General features: G+C 37.6%; 1 protein-coding gene across 3 annotated transcripts in view; it reads right to left on the bottom strand.

Annotated features, from left to right (window-relative positions):
• The window catches only part of LOC130244357 (otoferlin), a 53,012-nt gene extending 32,403 nt beyond the window's left edge, over positions 1–20,609 (bottom strand). For 2 of the 3 annotated variants that reach the window (XM_056476746.1, XM_056476745.1), the window contains exons 1-15: positions 20,440–20,609; positions 19,688–19,772; positions 18,833–18,935; positions 15,555–15,609; positions 15,047–15,178; positions 14,874–14,936; positions 13,494–13,578; positions 13,252–13,411; positions 11,296–11,482; positions 9,795–9,981; positions 5,938–6,161; positions 5,413–5,521; positions 3,828–4,005; positions 2,016–2,136; positions 1,178–1,278 (exon numbers count right to left, since the gene is read on the bottom strand). In XM_056476746.1, the coding sequence (XP_056332721.1) occupies positions 1,178–1,278; positions 2,016–2,136; positions 3,828–4,005; positions 5,413–5,521; positions 5,938–6,161; positions 9,795–9,981; positions 11,296–11,482; positions 13,252–13,411; positions 13,494–13,578; positions 14,874–14,936; positions 15,047–15,178; positions 15,555–15,609; positions 18,833–18,935; positions 19,688–19,736 (1,754 nt within the window). In that variant the 5' untranslated portion in view covers positions 19,737–19,772; positions 20,440–20,609. The remainder of the gene's footprint in view (positions 1–1,177; positions 1,279–2,015; positions 2,137–3,827; positions 4,006–5,412; positions 5,522–5,937; positions 6,162–9,794; positions 9,982–11,295; positions 11,483–13,251; positions 13,412–13,493; positions 13,579–14,873; positions 14,937–15,046; positions 15,179–15,554; positions 15,610–18,832; positions 18,936–19,687; positions 19,773–20,439) is intronic. The other variant, XM_056476747.1, reaches the window with a different exon arrangement.
• Between the last annotated feature and the right edge of the window lie 6,329 nt (positions 20,610–26,938).

Below are 26,938 nucleotides of genomic sequence, written 5' to 3'. Positions count from 1 at the left end.
ATATATGATGCGAATCTCCCTTTCCACCACATCCTAAAGGTGTTCTACTGGATTGAGATCTGGTAACTGTGGAGGGCATTTGAGTACAGTGAACTCATTGTCATGTTCAAGAAACCAGTCTGAGACTATTCGCGATTTATGACATGGTGCGTTATATTGATGGAAGTAGCCATCAGAAGATGGAGACACTGTGGTCATATAGGGATGGACATGGTCAGCAACAATACTTAGGTAGGCTGTGGCGTTGACACGATGCTCAGTTGGCACTAATGGGTCCAAAGTGTGCCAAGAAAATATCTCCCACACCATTACACCACCACCACCAGCCTGAACCGTTGATACAAGGCAGGATGGATCCATGCTTTCATGTTGTTGTTGCCAAATTCTGACCATACCATCCGAATGTCGCAGCAGAAATCGAGTCTCATCAGACCAGGCAACGGTTCTCCAATCTTCTATGGTCCAGTTTTAGCCTGTGTGAATTGTAGCCTCAGTTTCCTGTTCTTAGCTGACAGGATTGGCACCCGGTGTGGTCTTCTGCTGCTGTAATGGGGCAATTTTTGCAAATCACTTTTGACCACAGTGTCGGACCGGAGTACCAAAACACACTTGCAGCCAATCAGCCGTAAGTGGCGTGTGAAGTAACTATAGACTGATTTCATGTGGCCGCCATTTTAAAAGCAAAAGCGAGGCTGCGGTAAGAAGAAACCCGAAAGTATCGCCTGGAGTCACACAGGAACAGCGTCCGCCTCAACAAACCTCAACATCAGCAGCAAAATTTGGCAACTTTAATTATTGCGTAACACTTTACAATGAAGTTCCATTAGCTAATGTTATTGAATGTATTTACTAACATGAACTAACAATGAACAATACATTTATTACTGTAATTAGTCATGTTGGTTAAGAGTAGTTAATGAAAATAAAGTTGTTCGTTGTTATTCACAAGTGCGTTAATGTTAGTGAGCATGAATGTTAATAATGCATTAGTAAATGTTGAACTAGAATTAATAAATGCGGTACAAGTACTGCTCGTTTAGTTCATATTAGTATATACATACAACTATTGAAACCTTATTGTAAAATGTGACCAATTATATAGTGCTAGTGTAAATCATCTGGACACTAAAATGGCGTTATAGATGCAGAAGAACTGCAGAATGAGATTTTTGCAAACCTGCAGCTGTTGCTGAGCTCCTCCAGGACTCCTCTGAGTCTGCGCTCCGGATAGGCCTTCTCTGTTTTTATGATCTCCTGCACATCATTCAACCCTTCTTCCTTTAACAGAACAGAGATGCAGTGTAAACGCACAGATCTCACTTGAAAAATAAATATCTAATTGACCTTGATCTTGACTTCCATTCTTGACTATCGTCACTTAATAATTGACCTCAATCCCGGTTTGTAGACGTTAAATCAGGCTATTTTGTACATGAACTTAACGGATGTCCATACAGCAGTGGATATTAACGTCTATCCTTTCACATTTGCCATGCAAAACAGTGCAAAGTTAAACATATGTATGCGTGTGTGTGTGTGCGTAAGCTAACTCATCATTGCAGAAAGGCTTGAATTAACTCCAAAACAAATACATCAGATAGAGAGATCTGCTTTATTCTTGTGTCACTGTGCTGCTTACACGTGAGGCGCAGCAGGAGAAGCTACACCCATCAGAGCAATAGTGAATGATCTCTATAGCTGCATCTCAAATGGCACACTATGCACTCATGCACTATGTACTTATACACTTACATGCTCGACAGAATAGTGCATGTATGTAGTGTCGTCCCAAATGGAGCACTGTCTTTTTACTAAGCGGAAATTCAAACTATTTCCCTGATGACGTTTGACGGTTGCCAAATCAGTGAAATAAATGACCAAACTCTCAAATAATACCTGCCATGACTTTAGCCGCATACGCCATTTCTGAAATTTGTTAATATAAAAAAATTCTATTCTTTATGAACTGTGGTCTGCAGGAATGAATACAGCCCATATATTTACTGCTTAATTACCAGTTTATCTGCCATTTTGTCCATGACGTTGGCATTATAAAGTCGCCGTCGTTGGTCCTGCCACCAGCTGTAGATGTAGATGCAGGGCTTCCTCTCAAAGTACGGGAGGTGGAAATAATTCCTGCAGAATGAATGAACTAGATGCATCACATGAGCTTACACTAAAATGCAAAATAATATGACCTACGCAGTAACATCCAAATTACAAACTAGAAAGTAAAGACAAACTTTATAGTTGGCTTGAGAAAGCCTAGTCTGAATGTTTGAAGTAGTTTTAAAGAGCCCCTATTATGGGTTTTTGAAAATGACATTCATGCACTGTGTAAAGGCTGATTTATACTTTTGAGTCAAGCGCACGCGTATGGTCCGGCGCTGCCTTCGTGTGGTCGCATAGTCCTCGCCGTGGCCGTCGCTGACGCGTACCTCTCAAAATATGTAACTACACGTCGCAACACACAGCGCAAGGTCTTTTACTATGAATCATCTTGACCTTTAGTGATTATTTCCATATTGACATGCTTATCTTTCACACCAGTTGTTGACTCTTTGGCGCCACATTGTGACTGAACAATGTGCAGGTTAGTGTATTCTCCATTCAGCCATCTTTGTTTCTGTCATCAATTACTGAGCTTAGAACTATGTTTTGTGTCCAACTTTTACATTTTGTGGCAAATAGCCGAGTCAAAATAGTTTATCCAAGTACACTAAAAGTTTGGGCCGGTTTCATGTTGTTGTTTTTTTTTAAGAAAATTATTCTGTTCAAGACGGCATTTATTAAGTGTAAAAAAAAATTTAATAGTTAAATACTTATTTATTAAATATTTATTTATTACTTAATGACTATTATGAAATTATTAGTCCAGTCATTATTGCTTTTATTACTATTACCATTAATAATATTAATATTAATAATAATAATAATAATAATAATTAATATTAGATTGATTTCTGAAGGATCACGTAACTCTGAAGACTGGAGTAGTGAAGCTGAATATTCATTATTAAATCACTTTAATAAATGATTAAATTAAATGATAACTACTTTTGAACAGTTATTTTATAGTGCAATAACATTTCACAATTTTACAAGTTGTACTGTATTTTTATTTGTATATATATTTTTTAATTTTTTTTTAGGGGTTTTCACCTTTATTGGGATAGGACAGCGGAGATTTTACAGACAGGAAAGTGTGGGGAGCAGAGATAGGGGAAGGATCGGCAAAGGACCTTGAGCCGGGATTCGAACTTGGGTCGCCGTGAGCACCTTGGTGCTATGTGTCGACGCACTACCACTAGGCTATTGGCGCCGACGTACTGTGTTTTTTTAATAAATAAATGCAGCCTTGGTGAGCAGAGTAAGCTTATTTTAAAACATTTAAAAATCCTACTGACCCTAAACTTTTGACCGGTAGTGTATATCTGCAGCATTCCAAGCTATGTTATCCCAAGATGACAACCGCTAAATAACGCAGGCTCATCCAGGGCCTTTGAATCCCTTTGCCCGCAGTGAATACGTTCACATACATATACTTACATCCAGATTCATATGCATCTGTTTGTCTGTCACGCCACAGTTTTTGACTATTATTGACATGTTGGCGCCATCTTGTGAATACATAGTTTAGGTTATGGTTTATTCAGTCAGCGGCGTTTCTGTCAGCTTTGCGCTTTTGACTGTTTGGCGCTGTCTTGTGACTGAATAATGCACAGGTTAGTGTATACTCCATCAGATTTTATTTGTTTCTGTCAGCTTTGAATTTAGTTAGAGAATTATTAAACTATTATGTCTGAGAACAATGTTTTGTGCTGAACCTGTCGGTGATGACTGGCTTCATTGGAGGAGTTGTGGAAACTGACGTCACGTCTCCACCATCATCCGCCTCCTCATCACTGGAGCCGTGAATCAGCTCAGACTCCTCGTCATCCCCATCACCCTTCTTCTTCTTCGATTTGGGCTTGGTTGGAGTATCAAGCTCACTGCCATAGTTTCCTTGAGTGCAGAGGACAGACACAATATTTCACAAAGTCATCTTATTACAAGTGTAAAAGTGTCGTCTGTGCAAAGGGAAAATACGAGTTTTCAGAGGATAGTGGTGTACAGTTGAAGGCAGAATTATTAACCCCCCTTGAATTTTTTTTCTTTTTAAAATATTCCCCAAATTACGATTAACAGATTTAGGAAATTTTCACAGTATGTCTGATAATATTTTTTCTTCTGGAGAAAGTCTTATTTGTTTTATTTCAGCTAGAATAAAAGCAGTTTTTAATTTTTTAAAAACCATTTAAAGGTCAATATTATTAGCCCCTGTATTTTTTCCGATAGTCTACAGCAGTGTTTCCCAACCCTGTTCCTGGAGGCACACCAACAGTACATATTTTGGATGTCTCCCTTTAACTTCAGGTGTTGGAGTCTCTTCTGATGTTATGATAAGTTGATTCAGGTGTGTTTGATTAGGGAGAGGTTGAAAATATGTACTGTTGGTGTGCCTTCAGGAACAGGGTTGGGAAACACTGGTCTACAGAACAAACCATCGTTTTACAATAACTTGTCTTATTACCCTAACCTGCCTAATTAACCTAATTAACCTAGTTAAGCCTTTAAATGTCACTTTAAGCCAGTGTTTCCCAACTCTGTTCCTGGAGGCACACCAACAGTACATATTTTGAATGTCTCCCTTATCTGACCCATTAACTTCAGGTTTTGGAGTCTCTTCTAATCTTCTGATGAGTTGATTCAGGTGTGTTTGATTAGGGAGAGGTTGAAAATGTGTACTGTTGGTGTGCCTTCAGGAACAGGGTTGGGAAACACTGGTCTACAGAACAAGCCATCGTTTTACTATAACTTGTCTTATTACCCTAACCTGCCTAATTAACCTTGTTAAGCCTTTAAATGTCATTTTAAGCCAGTGTTTCCCAACCCTGTTTCTGGAGGTACACCAACAGAACATATTTTGGATGTCTCCCCTATCTCACCCATTCACTTCTAATGTTCTGGTGAGTTGATTCAGGTGTGTTGGATTAGGGAGAGGTTGAAAATGTGTACTGTTGGTGTGCCTTCAGGAACAGGGTTGGGAAACACTGCTTTAAGCTGTATAGAAGTGTCTTGAAGAATATCTAGTCTAATATTATTTACTGTCATCATGGTTAAGATAAAATAAATCAGTTATTAGAAATGAGTTATTAAAACTATTATGATTAGAAAAGTAGCATCTCTGGGTTAAACAGAAATTGGGGAAAAAAATAAACAGGGGGGCTAATAATTCTGACGTCAACTGTATATTTACATTTAGATATCAGAACAGACTTTCGTTTCCTTTAGTTTTTCCCTATTATGTGAGTAATCAGAGCATTTTCCCTCTATAAATGTGACTGTAAACCTGTCCACCATAGAGTTTACCTATTGTGACCTCAAAGTTGATGGGTTTATCTCCGATCTTCCTGTCAATCATGGTGGCCTCGAGGAAACTTCCAAAGAGAAAGAATTCCTCCACTTTTCCTGTTGCATTCTGGGATATGAGAAACAAACAATCGATTAAAAGGTCGCCACATAGAAATACCAACTGACCCAGCCGAGACTCGAATCAGCGACCTTCTTGCTGTGAGGCGACAGTGCTAATCACTGAGCCACCGTGTCTCCCTACTGAATTTTAGTAAGCATATATTTTTGAACAGTTTTAGTCTTCATTTTAGTTTGCGTTTACTTGGATGTTTATTTGCAAACTATTAACACTATGTTCAAATTTGCCACGTCATATAATTTTGCAACTTACGATGTTAATGTAGCAAGCGTGCTTTGGCTCTGACTGTGTAGATGATTGTCTTGCACACAATGAACTACTATGAGCACTGCTGCTAAATAAATAATGTAGGAGGCAATAAATAAAGACGATGAATTACTGACTGTAATTAGTGGATGGCTTACGTCAGAGATGTTGGGTATCCCCTCCACCTGCACCTCGGTGGAGCTCATGACTTCAGGAGACGAGGTGTCCAGAATCTCCACGGCCAGGCTGATCAGCAGACGGGCCCTGAAGGAGACGCCCTCCCCGAGGCCTTCGTTCAGGTCCTGATACTCATCCATGAGCGTGTAGCTGCGTGTGGAGCCGTACATGTTGACCCACGCCGGGCCAAGAGTTGGGAGAAAGCCTACGAATCAACCAGGAGAAATGCTTATCATCTAAACACTTTCATTCCTTATTATTTTTATTTATTTTGTAGTCGCTCTATCTTTTTATTTTTTTTCATTTTATTATTGTATTTTTTAATAACTGGTCTTCATCATAGTGAATTCATTTACTGCATATAAATAACTATTTCTCCGTGATTATATGTGACCCTGAATGATGTCTTATGGTGCACAGGTATGTTTTATGCAATAGCCAAAAAAAATCAGATTGATTTTTCTGTCCAAATTTATTTCAATGTTCAAGTCATTGTGCCGCCCCTCATTTATCCTCCAATGATAATTGGGTTTGGGGGCATCTTTTAAAGATCCTACATTTTTGTATATATATATATATATATATATATATATATATATATATATATATATATATATATATATATATATATATATATATATATATATCCAGTCAATTTAAATCTGTGGGCCAGAAGAGTTAACATCAGAGCTCATTATCCCAATTCAACATGTAGATTTGGCATCAAATGTCAACAAAAGAGGCCGTTCTGGGGTGCGTTTCCAAAAACCATTGTTAGCCAACTAAGGTCGCAAGTTGTGTCGTTACAAAAATAGTTCGTAAATTTGCCATTTACCAAACCCATTTTTCCAAAAAACAATCGCAAACTGCATCGCAAACTTATATGCTTGCAAGTACACCTTTGGAGCTGTAGTTAGAAACATAGTTACTGGCTGGCTTCTATTCCCTATTATCCCCCCTATGCCTTATTCATTTAGAACATTCTAGCATTTAAACTTGGAATGATTTTTTTTAAATAAAGCATTAAAGTCGTCTCTCTTAGGTGTAATTTGCTTTCAAAGTAATTTTACAGTTCAGTTTTAGCGATCTTCATGTTTACAACTGCGTTCCCTTCGCAGTGCACTTTGAAAACATTGATGCCATTTTGAACACAGCCGTGGCTCATGACGAAAGCTATAGGTGACCTATTATTTAAAAGAGGAATTTGTCACGTCTCCAAAGCTTGTGAAAACAAAAGACATAGCATACGTTAATGCTTTTAATTTATAGTGGGTTATTTATTAAGTATCTGTACTGTATATGACATGGGCCTGTTGGTTAGAACATTTCTGCAGTGGTTTGCATGTGTCAAAATGTAAAAGTAGACTTTTTCAAAAAATTTAATAAATAAACTATATCATACTTAATAATAAACATCATCATCATCATCATTAATGTTATTATGTTATTATTAAAGTAGAATTCTCTTCATTTCCTAATAAATATTAAATTTCATTTCTTAATAAATAGCCTCCTTATTAATTTATTTTTATGATTTGTATATGATATTAGAATATGTGTGGCTTTTGTAAGTGATTTTATGTTAATTTAGAATAGACTAATGTAATATTCTCTATAATATTTGTAAAGGAAACACAGGCCCTATATGTGCCATTTACATATATTTCAATTAATATGGAAAGCGAGTGCATGTTTTAGCAAAACTAATATTGGATTTTTTTTAAATGCGTGTGTGTGTGTAAAACAATATAATTTGCACAAAAAATATATGGGGTTCTTTTCTAAAGAAGTTGTTACCACTCCGTTTAGAGCATTATTATGGCCATTTTACATTATAACTAACGTGGTTCAAACAAAACGATGGATCTGCTACAGAGAAACTAGGGGTTTTGGGAAACACTCGCCCCTACATCGTTCTTTTCCCAAATGATGCATCGTACTAAGATAGTTCAGCTGTGAGTTATGTCGTTGTTTGGGAAACGCACCCAAGACTGGTTATTCATCAACAAATCAGTGTGAGTTTGAAGTAGTAAAGTGACATAAACTGTAAAGGACTCAAATCTAGAAGGAACACAAAGATGCTGGCTGTAATTGCCCTACAAATATTCTAATAAAATGTAAAGCTGCTTTGTTTGTGCTTTGCCCATCCTGAAGTTCAGGATTCCAGTTCTGAATTAGAAAACCGATACTGTACTCCTCCTCCCTGCGGTGTGGAAAGACACATCCTTACACACACAGAATGTGCACTTTTCAATCAATCGGTCTGTTTGGTGTGTTCAAGCTAGGTATGGGACGATAGTTGGTTTCAAGGTTTACCGCGATTTGGAAAAGTTTAGGAAAAGTGTTCTGTTATGTCGTTTACATGTTTTTATTTCGTTTTTTAGGGCAACAGTACCTCCAGCTGAAAAGGAACCTCCACATCAAATGCTACTGATCCAAAATATTACTTCATTCATTCTTTCATTTTCTTGTCGGCTTAGTCCCTTTATTAATCTGGGGTCGCCACAGCGGAATGACCAAAATATTTTAAATGTTTCTTAATATAAATTATATTGTGTTCAATGGGGGAAAAAGTTGTTGTTTTTTACTCTGACATTTAAAAAGAACTTATTATGGAGCAGTAATCACAATACTGTGATACCTTTAATCAATATTATCATACCATCAGAATCTTATATCGGCCCATGTGTAACCCCGCTGGTCCTACACCACCCAACCCGCTCCGGGCTGGGATCGAACTGGTGACCTTCCGCATGGGAGTCGGGTGCTTTACCAAGGAGGCTAAAGACTATGGACTCTAGCTTCTGTTCTCTAGAGCACCTTTAGAGGTCAGAGGAGTGAGGCTTTACCTGCACAGCACTTACTAGCTGGCCTCTATTACACATGCCTACTTCAAGCACAGCTTTTTGGTCCAGATAGAAGCTGACGTGAGGTGCTGGGTTTTGTCGGTGCTAGTTGTTTGCTGTTTCCTTGGTGTGTCTCTAGTAATACCCTTACATCCAGTCAGCTTTTGGCTCCTCGCCAATTCTATACTGTCTCCATCATCCCAACTTCTCCTAGCTCATTTCTGATATCTGTTTGAAGCATCAGCCAATTATATGGGAATCAGCCTTGTGTCTCTGGCATTTACATGAATTCATAATCAATTAAATTTGTTCCTGAATGCTTTTGGGTTTCGTTCTGTTTGCTCATGCTTGCATTGATGGAGTTTTGCCCAGAACAACACTGATCTAAAGTGATCTGGACTGAATTGTCAATGTCTGCCAATACGTAAAAGTTAAGTTTTTCTCATGAGGTCAGGCTGGTGCAATTTAAGTCTAGGGTCATTAATCTGGGGTCACCACAGCGGAATGAACTGCCCTTCCAGCCGCAACCCATCATTTGGGAAACATCCATACACACTCATTCACACACACTCATACACTGCGGTCAATTTTAGCATACCCAATTCATCTATAGCGCATGTCTTTGGACTGTGGGGGAAACCAGAGCACCCGGAGGAAACCCACGCGAACACAGGGAGAACATGCAAACTCCACACAGAAACGCCAACTGACCCAGCCGAGGCTCGAACCAGCGATCTTTTTGTTGTTAGATGAATGTGCTATCCACTGCACCACCACATCGCCGATTTCATGTTCAGGTATTACGAATTATTATTAGTGCCCAATTATTAATAACGCCACTTTTCGATGTCAATGTGTAACATAGCAGTGGACTAATTACATTTAAATCAGTTATTTTAAATCTGTATTACTGTATTTTTAATTCGTCTTTCTTTTAAAAAAATCGTACTGTCTGCAAACTTCTGAACGTTGCTATTTTTGCACATGGTTACCTTTGTCTCCATCATTGGCGATCATCCGCAGGTCAATGAAGTGTGTACCGATGGCCACGTCGTTCACCTTGTCTGAATCCCGGATCTGGAGCTTCATCCTCCGACACAGTGGTGGAAACTGCTCGGTGAACACAATCTGCTCGTTCCAGATCGGCTCGTAGCTGCTCTTCTGAATCGAAGTTTTCCCCTGAAGAAAAAAATAACGATGCAAACTTCAGCTCTTTTAACTTTACATGTTTACACACACAGACACACATATAAACATTCCAGCTAATATATTTGAACATAGATGTACATATTTCTAATCTCAATGGTCAAAAAACTAATATTAGTGTTCATTTGGAAATATGTGCTGCATATATGACATATATTTCATATACAGCTGAAGTCAACATTATTCGGCCTCCTGTAATTTTTTTTCTTTTATCAAATATTTCCCAAATTATTTTTAACAGATTCAGGAATTTTTCACAGTATTTCCTAAAATATTTTTTGTTCTGTAGAAAATCTTATATGTTTTACTTTTTGGCAAAAAATTTAACTTTAAATTTAACTTAAAATTTTCTTTAAACCTTTTCAAGCTCAATATTATTAGCCCCCTTAAGCAATATTATTTTTTCCCGATTGTCTAGAGAACAAACCACTGTTACACAATGACTTGCCTAATGCCTAAACCCTTGACTGCTGAGCGAATCACTGGTACGACCCTTCCTACTCCCCAAGAACTGTACTTATCCAGAGCGAGCAGAAGGGCTGCCAAAATCACTCTGGACCCCTCACACCCAGCACACTGCCTCTTTGAACTTTTACCCTCTGGTCGACGCTACAGAGCACTGCGCACCAGAACAGCCCGACACAGAAACAGTTTCTTCCCTCAGGCAATCCATCTCATGAACACTTGATGATAATAATTGTGAAACCAACATCACTACTTGCTATACACTTTTATACACATATACACTTATTTAACAACACACTTTACATGCCAATTTGCACATAACAGCTGCACATATAACATTGTATATTGTAATAAACATGTACATACACTTGTCAATCTGTATATTTGCACTCACTACTTACTACTATTTTTTTAAATATATTTATTATCTGTTTTTGTCCTGTCTCTGTAATCCTGTTGCACTGTAGAAGCTCTGTCACGAAAACAAATTCCTAGTATGTGTGAACATACCTGGCAATAAAGCTCTTTCTGATTCTGATTCTGATTCTAATTACCCTTACTTGCCTAATTTAACTAATTAACCTACTTAAGCCTATAAATCGCACTACATGCTAAATACTAGTATCTTCCAAACTAACTAGTCAAACATGACCATCATGGACAATGAATTTAGTTACTAAAATTATTACGTTTAAGAATGTGCTAAAACTACTTCTATACATTAAACAGCACTTAAAGGCCAAATTATTTAAATATAAATGTTAAGTGTTACATTTCCAATGTAGTGCACTTTAATAAACTTTCAGCAATATTTCTGCTCACCTTCTGTCCTGCAAACAGCACCTGAACGTACGGATCAACCAAGTCCTTATTTTCTCCAATGAAAGCCTTTTTGACATTTGCCATGATGCTGGTGTTCATTTTGGGCAAGCCCTCAGCTCTGTATATTTTCAGATAGAATCTGGCCCACTGGCGCTCCGCTGGGACATCCTCCGGCAGCAGCAGATTACTGGAAACAAGAATACACACACACACACACACACACACACACACACACACATATACCTTCAGTTCAACAGAGTACCGCTGGATGCAATAATCTGGCAGTCATTTTAATAAAATAAAAATGCACTTTAAACTCATTTTATTTAAGTTGGGTACCACTTTTTCAAGTTGATCAATGGTTGACGAATCAGGCACTTAATAAAAGTACAAAAACACTAATATAATATTACTCAAGTAGAAGCAGAAATTCATTACTCATTATTACTTGAGTCAAATGACTTGATTTTTGATTTACTTTACACTGTAAAATCCAACAGTCAACTTTATTGAATGAAATGAGTGTAGTTAACTCAAAATTGACTGAAAGTTAATTCTACTCATTTGAAAAGTGTTTTGAACTCTGTGTTGAAGGTAATGAGTAAACACCTCATTACTTCAATGTAAATGGAGTAAGTTCACAGTACTCATATAGATTAGTATTTGAACTCAAATGGTTAATTGCAATCGGTTTCCTCAAACGGTTTGAGTTGCCTTAACTTATTGAGTTTTACAGTACTCAGTTGGTTTGAGTTCTCTTCATTTATTGGGTTTTACTGTGCTCAAATTGCTTCGTTTACTTAAATGGATTAAGTTCACAGTACTCAGGATTAGTTTTTGAACTTAAATGGTTTGTTGCAATCGGTTTCCTCAAATGGTTTGAGTTACCTTAACTTTTTGGGTTTTACAGTGTAATAATAAAAGTATTTACTGATGATTTTACAAGAAAGATTATTTACCAAATCAGTGAGTTGTTAACTGGAGACTCACTCCGAATGGATCCTTTCAATCAGTGAGTAGATTACTGGAGACTCACATTGAATGGACCATTTGAATCAGTGAGTTGTTTACTGGAGACTCACTCTAAATGGATCATTTGAATCAGTGAGTTGTTAACCAGAAACTCACTCTGAATGGATCATTTGAATTAGTGAGTTGTTTAGTGGAGACTCACATTGAACCGATCATTTGAATCAGTGAGTTGATTACTGGAGATTAACTCTGAACTGATCATTTGAATCAGTGAGTTGAATATTGAAAACTCACTCTTAATGGATCATTTGAATCAGTGAGTTGTTTACTAGAAACTCACTATGAATGGATCGCTTGAATCAATGAGTCATTTACAGGAAACTTACTCAGAATGGATCATTTGAATCAGTGAGCTGTTTACCGGAGACTCACTCTAAACAGATAATTTGAATCAGTGAGTTGTTTACCGAAGATTAACTTTGAACTGATCATTTGAATCAGTGAGTTGTTTACTGGAGACTCACTCTAAATGGATTAAATGTCAGTCCAATTCACAAATAAAATTTTCAGAGTAATTTTTGAACTAATTTAACATGCTAACTGGTAAAATTCAGCTTGTTCACCAAATTAAACACCACTTTCCCATCACTCCACTCCAAATACCCTACTACAAAATAACTTTTTACTCAACTACATTTATGAAACGTAGAGTAAAACGTACATTCTATTGTTTTGGAATGTAGTGAAGGAAAATTTTCCTCCTAAGTAAAACATACAGAAAAAGTACAGATATTTAAAATATGTACTTAAGTACACTAGTGAAGTTAAAATACTTAGTTATTACTTAGTTATCTCCACAAGTAAAATTGATCTATTGTTTTTTCCAGTATAGAATTAAACAGTATTGCAAGTAAATGTTTAGTTTATAGGAACTATAAGAACTAAAGTTTGCCTAAAAGATCAACAGCATGTAGTGCTTTATACCTCTCAATGTCGTCCTCATCATTTTCATTGGCTTTATGTGGAGTTTTGATAGTGTCGCCCTTCGCCACGACTGCAATGTCACACTTGACGTAGCCTTTCAATCCGGCAGTGATGTCATCGGGATCACATAAAGTGGCCCATTTGTGGAAGAACTGATGGTCTGTGAAGCCAAAATAACGTGTCAAATCTCTTCATATCCGAGTGAAATTGAGAGATTGATATTGAAGGATTACTGTGTTTACCAGGTTGTGTGTATATGGTGCCAACATCAAGCTTAAAACTCCCGACCAGTGTGCCGCTTCGCAGAAGATTCTTCGAATGGATCACCTGTGTGAACGCAGTATTTTAAAACATGTAATGCTAGGGAGATTTACACTAAGCAATAAAGACCACAGTGAACGAAGTGAAGCTAATGTTGCTTAATGCTAAATGCTAAAGTGACCACTTTAATTTCGTAAAATGCACACGTGCGTATTTTAAATCTTAAAATCTGATATTTTTAATAGAAAACTGTATTTGCGCATTATTTAATGATATGCGATGAATTACCACTTCAGTTTTCTTGAAGATATTTACATCGTATATCTATTTATATGGGGCGACGCGGTGGCACAGTAGGTAGTGCTGTCGCCTCACAGCAAGAAGGTCGCTGGTTTGAGCCTCGGCTGGGTCAGTTGGCATTTCTGTGTGGAGTTTGCATGTTCTCCCAGCGTTCGCGTGGATTTCCTCCGGGTGCTCCGGTTTCCCCCACAAGTCCAAAGACATGCGGTACAAGTGAATTGGGTAAGCTAAATAGTGTGTGTGTGAATGAGTGTGAATGGATGTTTCCCAGTGATGGGTTGCGGCTGGAAGGGCATCAGTTGCGTAAAAATGTGCTGGATAAGTTGGCAGTTCATTCTGCTGAGGCGACCCCAGATTAATAAAGGGACTAAACTGAAAAGAAAATGAATGAATTTATTTATGTCACATGGCTAACATTTTTTAATGGTCGCCAGAAAGCTTTTTTAACACTATGCTAGCATTAATTGGCATGTTTTAACATGCTTTTAAGACATGGATAACATGGAATAGCATTTTAGCACAAGACTAGCATGAGCATGCATTTTAACATGTTGTTTACTATGTTTTAAAAGTACTCTACATTTAAACTATGTTACTTTATTTTTATTTGATTCCATTTTTAATGTAGTTGTCCGACAAGTGGACACTTAAGTAAATTATTTCAATGTTTAAATTTTCATTAAAGAGATCACATAAAAATTAAACTTTCCCCATTCCTTAATCACTTCAAGTGATTATAAACCTTTATGAAACGAATATATTTTGACGAAAGCTGACATTGACCTCCATAGGGAGGAAAAACAAATACTATGGAAGTCAGTCGTTACAGGTTTCCAGCTTTCTTCAAAATATCTTCATTTGTGTTCAACCCGCAAAAAACGAAACAGATTTGAAACAAGTGAATGGAGAGTGAATGATGACAAGATGTTCATTTTTGGTTGAACTATGCCTTTAATAAATTACTGTTTAAAAATATGCTAAATTACATATTATATACATTAAATTTATACTATTAATTAAATTAAATGATATATTCTGAACTGTTATTCAGTGCTACTTACCGACACTTTCAAGATTTTGTCAAACATGACATCAGGAGGAACGTGGAAGTCAAAAACAAAGTACTAGAATAAAAAATGGTAAATGTTAATACCCTTACAGTTCAGTGGACAACATGCAACACTATATACAGTCTATTATGTTCATTACAATCACAAAATAAAGAGTCACACACCTCATTGTAGTAAGGGCAGTTGGTCGACTCCTTCATTGAAGTGTATTTTTTATCATCACCGATTTCTACACACACCACGGGATCCATGTTCAAACCTACCAGCTGTCGAGCCTCTATCACAGTAACACTGACCTGGATGGTAAAGTAAAGCTCAGTTTAGCGATGAAACACAATTTTTTACATGTGTATACTGTATCTAAACAATAAATATGAGTGTGTGATTTTGCAAAGTACGATGCAATCCTGGATAAACATCTATGTTGATCCTGGAAAGTCATTTTAGATGAGAAATATAATCCATAACTATTCCTTACCCCTAAACACAACCCTAACTGTAAATAATTCCCAAAATCAAAGGCGGATAATAATTGGATAACAATTATGTAGAAGTACACAATCTGTGAGCCTAAATTTAACATCAGCTGTAAATGTATCCATTAATTCTGTCTTATGAGCCTTATTTCAATCTTTCTCTGCCAAAAATAACATTTTGCTGTAAACAACATACTTGGAAATCCATTGGTCTTCCAGCACTAGGCTCAATCTTGATGTCAGGCTTTGATCTAAACATTTAGGGCAGTTTTGGATTAAAAAAAAGTTAGTCAACTCACAGTGCTATATTAGAAAATGAGACCTTTACCTTTGGTGTCATTTCACAAAAAAACATTTCACTTCCTTGGTTAGGTTTGGGGACCGGTTCAGGGGGGTGAGTTAGTTTAAGGGTTGGTGACAAGTTCAGTGGGAAGTGCAGGTTTAATGGTGGGCTATGGTTGCAGACAAGTTCAGTGGGATGAGTACGTTTGAGGGATAATTAAGGGTTGGAGACTGGGTTAGTGGAATGGGTTGGTTTAAGACTTGGTTGTTTGGAGACAGGTAAGTTTGGGGATTGGTTACGGTTGGGGACAGATTCAGTGAGATGGGTAAGTTTGAAGGATAATTAAGGGTTGGAGACTGGGTTAGTGGAATGGGTTGGTTTAAGACTTGGTTGTTAGGAGCCAGGTAAGTTTGGGGATTGGTTAAGGTTGGGGACAGATTCAGTGAGATGGGTAAGTTTGAAGGATAATTAAGGGTTGGAGACTGGTTCAGTGGGATGGGTTGGTTTAAGACTTGGTTGTTTAGAGACAGGTAAGTTTGGGGATTGGTTAAGGTTGGGACAGATTCAGTGAGATGGGTAAGTTTGAAGGATAATTAAGGGTTGGAGACTGGGTCAGTGGGATGGGTTGGTTTAAGACTTGGTTGTTTGGAGCCAGGTAAGTTTGGGGATTGGTTAAGGTTGGGGACAGATTCAGTGAGATGGGTAAGTTTGAAGGATAATTAAGGGTTGGAGACTGGGTCAGTGGGATGGGTTGGTTTAAGACTTGGTTGTTTGGAGCCAGGTAAGTTTGGGGATTGGTTAAGGTTGGGGACAGATTCAGTGAGATGGGTAAGTTTGAAGGATAATTAAGGGTTGGAGACTGGGTTAGTGGGATGGGTTGGTTTAAGACTTGGTTGTTAGTAGACAGGTAAGTTTGGGGATTGGTTAAGGTTGGGGACAGATTCAGTGAGATGGGTAAGTTTGAAGGATAATTAAGGGTTGGAGACTGGGTTAGTGGAATGGGTTGGTTTAAGACTTGGTTGTTAGGAGACAGGTAAGTTTGGGGATTGGTTAAGGTTGGGACAGATTCAGTGAGATGGGTAAGTTTGAAGGATAATTAAGGGTTGGAGACTGGGTTAGTGGGATGGGTTGGTTTAAGACTTGGTTGTTTGGAGCCAGGTAAGTTTGGGGATTGGTTAAGGTTGGGGACAGATTCAGTGATATGGGTAAGTTTGAAGGATAATTAAGGGTTGGAGACTGTGTTAGTGGGATGGGTTGGTTTAAGACTTGGTTGTTAGTAGACAGGTAAGTTTGGGGATTGGTTAAGGTTGGGGACAGATTCAGTGAGATGGGTAAGTTTGAAGGATAATTAAGGGTTGGAGACTGGGTTAGTGGAATGGGTTGGTTTAAGACTTGGTTGTTAGTAGACAGGTAAGTTTGGGGATTTGTTAAGGTTAGGGACAGATTCAGTGAGATGGGTAATTTTGAAGGATAATTAAGGGTTGGAGACTGGGTTAGTGGGATGGGTTGGTTTAAGACTGGGTTGTTTGGAGACAGGTAAGTTTGGGGATTGGTTAAGGTTGGGGACAGATTCAGTGAGATGGGTAATTTGAAGGATAATTAAGGGTTGGAGACTGGGTTAGTGGGATGGGTTGGTTTAAGACTTGGTTGTTTGGAGCCAGGTAAGTTTGGGGATTGGTTAAGGTTGGGGACAGATTCAGTGATATGGGTAAGTTTGAAGGATAATTAAGGGTTGGAGACTGGGTTAGTGGGATGGGTTGGTTTAAGACTTGGTTGTTAGTAGACAGGTAAGTTTGGGGATTGGTTAAGGTTGGGGACAGATTCAGTGAGATGGGTAAGTTTGAAGGATAATTAAGGGTTGGAGACTGGGTTAGTGGAATGGGTTGGTTTAAGACTTGGTTGTTAGTAGACAGGTAAGTTTGGGGATTTGTTAAGGTTAGGGACAGATTCAGTGAGATGGGTAATTTTGAAGGATAATTAAGGGTTGGAGACTGGGTTAGTGGGATGGGTTGGTTTAAGACTGGGTTGTTTGGAGACAGGTAAGTTTGGGGATTGGTTAAGGTTGGGGACAGATTCAGTGAGATGGGTAATTTGAAGGATAATTAAGGGTTGGAGACTGGGTTAGTGGGATGGGTTGGTTTAAGACTTGGTTGTTAGGAGACAGGTAAGTTTGGGGATTGGTTACGGTTGGGGACAGATTCAGTGAGATGGGTAAGTTTGAAGGATAATTAAGGGTTGGAGACTGGGTTAGTGGGATGGGTTGGTTTAAGACTTGGTTGTTTGGAGACAGGTAAGTTTGGGGATTGGTTAAGTGTTGGGGATGGGTTCAGTTGGGAGGTATGTCTAAAGATGGGTTAAGGGTTAGGAATACGTTAAATGGGACTGGTAGGTTTAAAGTTGGTTAAGGTTGTGGACCGGCTCAGTGGGATGGGTTGGTTTAACGCTTGGTTAAGGTTGGGGACAGGCTCAGTTGAATGGGTTGGTTTAACTGTTGGTTAAGGCTGGGGACAGGTTCAGTGGGATAGGTTAGTTTAAGAGTTGGGTCGGATTTGTAACAGGTAGTTTTGAGGAGTTGTTAAGGTAGGGGAGAGGTTCAATGAGATGAGGTGGTTTAAGAGTTGGTTGTTTGGGGACATGTAAGTTTGAGGGTTGGTTAAGGTTGGGGACAGGCTCAGTCGGATAAATTGTAAAAAAAGATTTGCTGGTCAGATGCAGAAGTAGCACAGCAAGGTAATGCAGAAGAAAAGCATAAACTAAAATTAAACAAACAAATTATTATTATTTAGTTTATATTTATCATTATATTTATATTTATAGTTACTATTCTTGGTGTCAACCGACCTAAAGGGTACCTTAAAGTTGAGGACAGGTTCAGTGGGTCAGGTAGGTCAACAGGTTAATTGCAGATGTAGTTACATAAAACATTTCATAAGTACAATTTAAAGAAATGTCTATCTACACAATATGTGCACTGAACTCAATTATTAATTTAAATGATAGTACAAAGTAGTTGAAGACACTTAATATAATGGCTCCATTCTCATAAAGAATACATTATTATGTAAAATAAATGTAATGCAAAATATCTTTTAAATTACTAACAATTTGTATTTTTATTCATTTATAAATAAATTAATAAACAGATGTTTGATATGGAGTCATGTGACTGTAATGAGATCATTTTTGGTCACCTCTTGTTGGAGACATTGGTTGTGACAGCAGTCACGGATGCCAGTGAGATGGTGTCAGGGTCCGGCATCCTCATGTCCTCCGTCTCCAGAATGGCCGGTTCATCTGAACAAAACAAATATGAGGAGACATCCATATGAACAGCTTTTTAGTTCATTAATTCACTATAAGCACATTAAAGATTTAAAATAAAAAGTTCAATACACACATAAAGTACATACAGTTTAAGTCAGAATTATTAGCCCTTTCTATATTTTCCCCAATTTATAATCATAATAGTTTTAATAACTCATCTCTAATAACTGATTTATTTTATCTTTGTCATGATGACAGTAAATAATATTAGACTAGATATTTTTCAAGACACTAGTATTCAGCTTAAAGTGACATTTAAAGACTTAACTAGGGTAAAGTTAGGGTAATTAGGCAAGTCATTGTATAACAGTGGTTTGTTCTGTAGACAATCGAAAACAAATATAGCTTAAGGGGCATAGTAATATTGACCTTAAAATGACTTCAAAAAAATTAAAAACTGCTTTTATTCTAGCTGAAATAAAACAAATAAGACTTTCTCCAGAGGAAAATATATTATCAGACATACTGTGAAAATTTCCTTGCTCTGTTAAACATTCATTCATTGATTTTCTTTTCAGCTTAATCCCTTTTTCTGTTAAACATCATTTGGGAAAAGAAATTCATAGGAGGGCGAATAATTCTGACTTCAACTGTATATATAACAGATGAAAATCTATTATAGTGTACAATCATATACATGTCTTCATTATTTACAGTGTCCTAATACTGTTAAAGTATTCATAATCCAAAAATGTTCCCATAACTTAATAAAAAAGTTTCACCTTGACCTTTGCCATCATCCTTGGAGGAGCGATGCTTATTACGCTTCATTGTTATGAGTTTGACGTATCCTCTGCGTATATAAACCTTTAGAATATGAAAACTCAAGTTAAAAATCTCTCAATTTAAATAAATTCATATTACACTCAAACTTCATGTTATATTCAACCAAAAACAGCAATAGCCAGCCTGATCATTTGTCCTCAATAATTAAATAAAGCCAACTAACCCATTAATAATTTGCAAATACATAAAGAATTGAATTAGCCCTGAATTAATCAGCATAATCAGCATACCCATAGACATGCATCAAAAACATATTGATTACCTTGAAGTTTCAATAATGCATGTTGTAAATGAGCAAGAAAAAAGGAAGGATGAAAGAAACTGATCATTACTAACTACTCTGTTGGCTACATCTAAAAACGACCAACTTTTAAGCGACCAAAACAAGAGTCTGCTCAAATAAAATCAATAGTACTCAATAATATTACTAGTTTTTCTTTTTAAACACACATATATCAACCATATCCTCTCTTTGGAGCATCCTAAGTGAATCCACAACACATTTTATCCTACTACACACACTACATTCCCCATTATAGTCAATGTTTTCTGGAATAGGTCAAACACCACAACAGGTATGCTGAATCCAAAAGGCGCTGTTATTAAGTTACAAACACAGGATTGTGATATTTGGCTTTCCGTGACGCACAAACCCAAAAGAAAGTCAGATGAAATGCTGTCGACTCACCGTTCAGCAGCCGTTTTATGATTCTCAATCACATCGAGGAGTTTGCAGGATCACTGGCTCCAGTATTGAGACGTCTTTAAAATAGCCAGTCTAGAAAGTCATTATTGACATTTGGAAGGCAGAAACGGAGAGGCCACAAAAGTAACTCAAAAAGAGTCTGGTTTGGTCTAAGCCTGGAGATGGTTGGGAGAGATGTGATATGGCCATGAATACTGAATGAGTGCTGAACCCGAGACACTGGTAACTAGAACTAGTTCCTGATGAGAGAGAGATCGTGTGGGATTTTGACAGGCTGCTACTCTGGGGATAGTCCCCAAAAACCTTACAAACTAGGTAAAAGCAGCTAAACGGTAAAACTGCTGGAGAAACTTGTTGTATCGGTTGAACATAATCCTGCTTATCTGGAACTTTGACCAGTGATGAACTGTACGTAACACTGAACAATACTTTCTGCCAACATATCACAATGTTTACATGATTTCAGCAAATACCAGTGCAGTGTGTTGACATATTTCATATTCCACTTAAAAGTTTGAAAGCATGGGTTAAAGGAGAATGAACGTTATACTTACAATATTGTTTTCTGCAGCAATATTGCGTCTAGCTGGAATACACTGGAAAAAAACGCTGGGTTCTACACAATTGATTTGTGTCGGGGCAACAAGAATGAATGTAATTATGTTAAATTAAGTGGATAAATTTTACACAAAACAAGTTGGTTGGACTAAACTCGGTCCTGGAGGTCCGGTGTCCTTCAAAGTTTAGTTTCAACCCCAGTCAGACACACCTGGGCTAGCTAGTCAAGCTCTTATGCCACAGTCACACTAGAGTTTGAACATGCGAAGGTCTCTCGTACGTCGCTGCGAAAAGGGGCGGGATTAAAAAGTTGATTAGACATATTTAAAATTTCTGTAATGAGAGGTCATGTTTTGATCTTTGATTGGTCTTACACAGTCACGTAATGTGTTTTCGCATGAAGGGTGAACTTTGCAATGCAGCGACCAGCGAAAGTTTTCACACGAGCTTGCGTTTCCAGTCTGTCGTATTCGCATGCGTATTAATGGAAGTCTATGGGGAGTGTGGACACCCCTGGACTAAACCAAATGCTGGGTTATTATTTGGAATTAAATTAATCTGACCAAATTTAACCCAATGTTTGGGTTAGTCCATATTTTGCACGATTTGAGTTTAAATAACCCAGCATTTATTAAGAGCGTCGATCATCGCATACGCCGCTTCGCGCACATGACAATTGGAAGTATCGCACACCAGATGTGCACATTCGAATGTTATTTTTAATGAAACTATTCAGATGGCACTTTGAGGCGCGGCAGAAATATGACGTTTCCTGAGTCGTAGCTGGGCGTCATGGACAGCCGCCGACTTGCGGCAGCGATGTGTGTACCCTGATAGAAATCCATGTTTAGAATTCAAAAATGCATGGTGTTGCGTGATGCAGCGTTGAATGGCGCATCTGGGTGTGACCCCCTTTAGAGTGTAAATTGTCCCCCCCAAAAAAACTCAAGAATTGTATTGTTTCAACTCAATTTAAATCAGCAGTTTGAATGAACAGCAAATGTTTCACACTCCATCACTTTACAATAAGAAGAACCGCTGACAACTTTGTCTCAGTCCGCAAACTACATCTCACAACCAAACACACGCGAGAAGTGACATGGAAACAACACAAGGTCACGTAGTATATCTTTTGTTATTAACTACATAATGAGAAAGAAGCCTTTAGTGGGATAGAAAATGTACTTATTTTGCTCACCTGGCATTTGAAGGGAATTAACAATTTCTCCTTGACTTTTATCTTTATTTTTGTCCTGAAGACGAATGAAGGTCACCTGATCTCACGAGGAAACAGAACTATACGTGGGGCCAAACCCCACCCCTAAACCCAACCGTCATTGAGGAATCGTACTAAATTAAGGAACCGGCAAATCGTACTAAATTGCACGAATGAGATTTTTACGAATTAGACACTAAATCCTAAAAGTTTTGAGATAGTGTGAGGTCTCGGGGGATTCAAATGACAAAAGGGTCAATCATTAAAAATGGAATTTAAAGTTTGGCATGAACTAACCCTTTAATTTTTTTTACTAAACTTAAAGACACAAACAAAAAAGCCTTCTGTAATCAATAGCTTGTGGTAGAATTTCAAACCAATGCTGTGTGCTTGACTAAAAGTTGAGAGCTTATAAAAGGTGTAAAGGAATTAAAACAATGACAGCACAACGAAAGCATTTCTGATGTCTAAAGAAATGTAGTGTAAATTTTATGTAAATTAAGTAGGCTTGAGAACTCCATTTAGCATCCTCGTGAACTAAGTTATTTAGACCTTTATTTCAGTATGTTGATGTGCTTCCGACTGAAACAGAATATTTATTAATGGGTGGGGTTTTGTTTTTGTGTATCACTGCCTCATAGCAAACTAACTGTAAGAGGGGTGTGATTACGAATACTGTGGCTAAAGTTGTTAAACTGATGTCAACAATGTTTTGGCATAATTCACATATTTTTTTGATGTCATGCTTAATGTCAATTTGATGCTGTTCCAGCCAAACTGAAAGAGAAAAAACTTTCTCCAGAACAAAAAACATAGTAGGAAATACTATCAAACATTTCCTTGCTCTGTTAAACATCAATTCATTCATCATTCTTCTTCCGCTTAGTCCCTTAGTTATCAGAGGTCGCCACAGGAGATTAAACCGCCAACTATTCCAGCATATGCCCTTCCAACTGCAACTCAGTATTGGGAAACACCCACACACTCTCACATTCACACACATATTTATACACTACTGCCAATTTACTTCTAGCACATGTGTTTGGACTGTAGGGAAAACCGGAGCACCCGGAGGAAACTCACACCAACAAGTAGAGAACATGCAAACTCCACACAGAAATGCCAACTGACCCAGCTGGGACTCGAACCAGCGAACTTCTCGCTGTGAGGTGACAGTGCTAACCGCTGAGCCACTGTGCCGCACATATATTGGGAGATATTTGAAAAAGAATGACAATTTCTAATCATATTTTCTTCAACTGAAGACAGGCTAACAATAAGATGCTTGAAGAGAAGCAAGCGTAATTGTCAAGAGACAAATCAAACTGACTCTGAGCTTAAATAATAGATGACGTCTTGTTCCAACTGCAACCTGCAGACTAGCTGACGACAAGTAGCTTTGGTAACCTAGTCGTGAGTTGATCTACAATGCAAATTTACAGAAACATGAGACTGACTTGATGGCTTGTTCATGAAGCTCCAGAAAAATAGCTTAAAATTCTGAAATTCACTTAAGCAGACTGTTTAAAGAAGCAAATATTCACTATAAAGATCAAAGACCCTCTTTTAAAGATAAAAAGTGCCTCAGTCTATTCACGTCTCCAGCAGAACAGTTGTCTACATCCGCATTTGACTGCCACATAATAATAAGTTCTGCTTACATGATGCAAACGATAAAATGTGCATGAAGCAAAACACCTGCATTGTGTCTCTTCCATCAACAATGCTTTTGCAAACAGTGTATAATACAAGTTCTTTTGAAAAGTCTGGCTAAAGTAATCAGCTCATGAATAACACATGCTGTTGGTAAGGTATACGTTTAAGGTCTAAAGTTGCCTGTATCCAGTGAAATGCCTTCAATTATTAACTGGTGCCAATCAGTGTCGAATGCGTCATCCTCAATGAGGTGGCATCATTTCTATTATCTTGACATTCATGCTTTGTTAGCTAATAAAATACCACATATTAAATAAACTAAGCTGTAGGAGGTGTTTTTGTATTTACAGTATGCATATAAGACTGGCACTTTTATTTTTAAATGTATTTTTGACTTTTTTTAATTAAATATATTTACAAGACATTATTGTTGGAGCCAGTGTAATATGTTTGGCATTTCGTCTTTATTAGAGGTTTAAAATTAAAATTATTGTTTTTTTAGGCTAAGAACCTAAGACTTTTGCAAAAATCAATCTATCTAAAAGCTTTGGAACAATTGCTGGGTCATTATTTTTATGTTAACTATACCTTCATTCATTCATTTTCCTTCTGCTTATTCCCTTTATTTTATAAGGGGTGAACCACAAACTTATCCAGCATATGTTTTACGCAACAGATACCCTTCTAGCCACAACCCAGCAAACTCCACACAGAAACGCCAACTGACCCAGCCGGGGTTCCCACAACCCACCCAGCCACAAATACTGCAGAAAACCCATTGGAACCTGCATGGACCCAAGATTCTCATAGAAATCAGTCAAGTTTGGTGAAGAAAAAATCATGGTTTGGGGTTACATTCAGTATGGAGGCGTGTAAGAGATCTGTGGATGGCAACATCAAAAGCCTGATGTATCAAGACATTTGTGCTGCCCATTACATTACAAACCACAGGAGAGGGCAAATTCTCCAGCAGGATAGCGCTCCTTCTCATACTTCAGCCTCCACATCAAAGCTCCTGAAAGCAAAGAAGGTCAAGGTGCTCCAGGATTGGCCAGCCCAGTCACCAGACATGAACATTATTGAGCATGTCTGTGGTAAGATGAAGGAGGAGTCATTGAAGATAAATCCAAAGAATCTTGATGAACTCTGGGAGTCCTGCAGGAACGCTTTCTTTGCCATTCCAGATGACTTTATTAATCAGTGATTTGAGTCATTGAAGAGATGTATGGATGCAGTCCTCCATGACATAATATTCATTCTGTTTCCACTGCAGCATGACTTTATATTCTATACTGGACATTATTTCTGTTAAGCGACAAGACTTTTGTCTAAGCAAAGTCCGACCTTACTGTCCTAATTAAAGAATTAAATTAGATAGGTCAAAATAATAAAATAAATAAGTCAAATTATTATTTGTTGTTCCTAAAACTTGGATAGGCGACAAGACTTTTGTCAGGTAGTGTAATATTCAGGTCTGGACTCTGTGTGGACTCAGCTGTTTTCTCTCCGGATATGATTTCATTACTTTAGAAGTGTGCATGGTATCATTGTCATGCTGAAAAATTAAACTAATGCAAATTAGGTGTTTTATAGTAGGAATTACATGACGAATTAAAACCTGTCTGTGCTCTTTAGCATTCACAATCTAATCAATTCCGGCAGTATTGACAACAGACAGCTCTGATAGAATTGCAGATCAAACCAAGACAGAAACTCTTTTATTTTTCATTCATTCTTCCATGTTTCTCTAACTTTCTTTCATATGTCTTAAACAATTAGACCCAAAAATCAACTAGAACCTGTATTTTTCTGGTTGTATTTTAACTAAGAGAATGACAAGTAATATATAATATAATTATGCCATCACTAAAACAACAAATGTAACTGGGGCTTTTGCACAGTACTGTACATGAGCATGAGAAATCTTTAATAAATATCTGGAATTTTGAAAACAGACAACAGTGATTAAATTACCCGCATAAAAGATCTTCTTCAAACCTAATTTTAAGTGACCACAGATGTTTACAGACCGATGTTTCAAAGCAGCTTCCCATTAATGAGCATTAAAATGTCTGTCTTTATTAATGAAACAAGAACTGAAGAAAACAATGTCATTATAACTCCATTTTTTTAGTATGACTGATATATTATTACACTTTTTAATTTTTATTTGTTTATTTTAGCTTTACACCGTGTCCCAATTCCACACAGTACAATGCTGCAGTGCAATAAAAGGTATCTTTTCAATGTTAAAAGGGCTTTTTTTGTCCTCATGTGATGACAACATTTTAAAAAATGGTTTCTATTTCTGTGATGCCATGCCTGAAAAACAGCTTAAACCATACCTGCCAACACTCCCGTTTTTCCCGGGAGTCTCCCATATTTCAGACCCATCTCCCGCCACCCTCCCGTTTTGTTATTTCTCCCGGAAAACTCCTGTATTTTTAACCCCGCTCCAGTCCTCAGCATTTTGGTACAGTCTGTGAATCCCCCGCCAACATTGGTATAGGATCTGATCGCAGCGGCGGCCCAAAACATACTTCATAGTACAGTTACTAACACCACATAGAACCCGGTTCTCAACAGTGTTTTTCAGACACCTCATCCCCGAACCAAACCCCAACCCCCCCCACCCCCCCCCCACCCCCACCCCCCCGGTCTCATGGATTTTCAGGCTGTAAAAAAATCTGGTTTGACACAATTTGTGTTGGGACTACATGAAGGAATTACGTTTACCTAAATACTGTTTAGTTTTTTTTTAACAAATATAAGTGGACTGAACATAAAACAATTAAGTTATCCCAAAACAAACTCAAAGAATTGTGTTGTTTCAAGTAGTTTAAACAAACAGCAAAAGTCAAACAACAAACAGCAAAAGTGATATTTTACTTGAAAGTCTACTTCAGATATTAAAAATAAAATAGCTAGCGAACATAGTTTAAACATGATGACTGAAACGACATGAGGGACAGTAAATAACACCAGAATTTAAAATAATTGTGTGTGAACTAACCCTTTAATATCTCTCTTCATCGTTTTTTTGAGCAAAAA

This window comes from Danio aesculapii, chromosome 17, assembly GCF_903798145.1.
Source record: "Danio aesculapii chromosome 17, fDanAes4.1, whole genome shotgun sequence".
Taxonomy (NCBI): Eukaryota; Metazoa; Chordata; class Actinopteri; order Cypriniformes; family Danionidae; genus Danio; species Danio aesculapii.
Note: the sequence above shows the minus strand (reverse complement) of the source record. Positions and strands in the feature narration are given on the sequence as shown.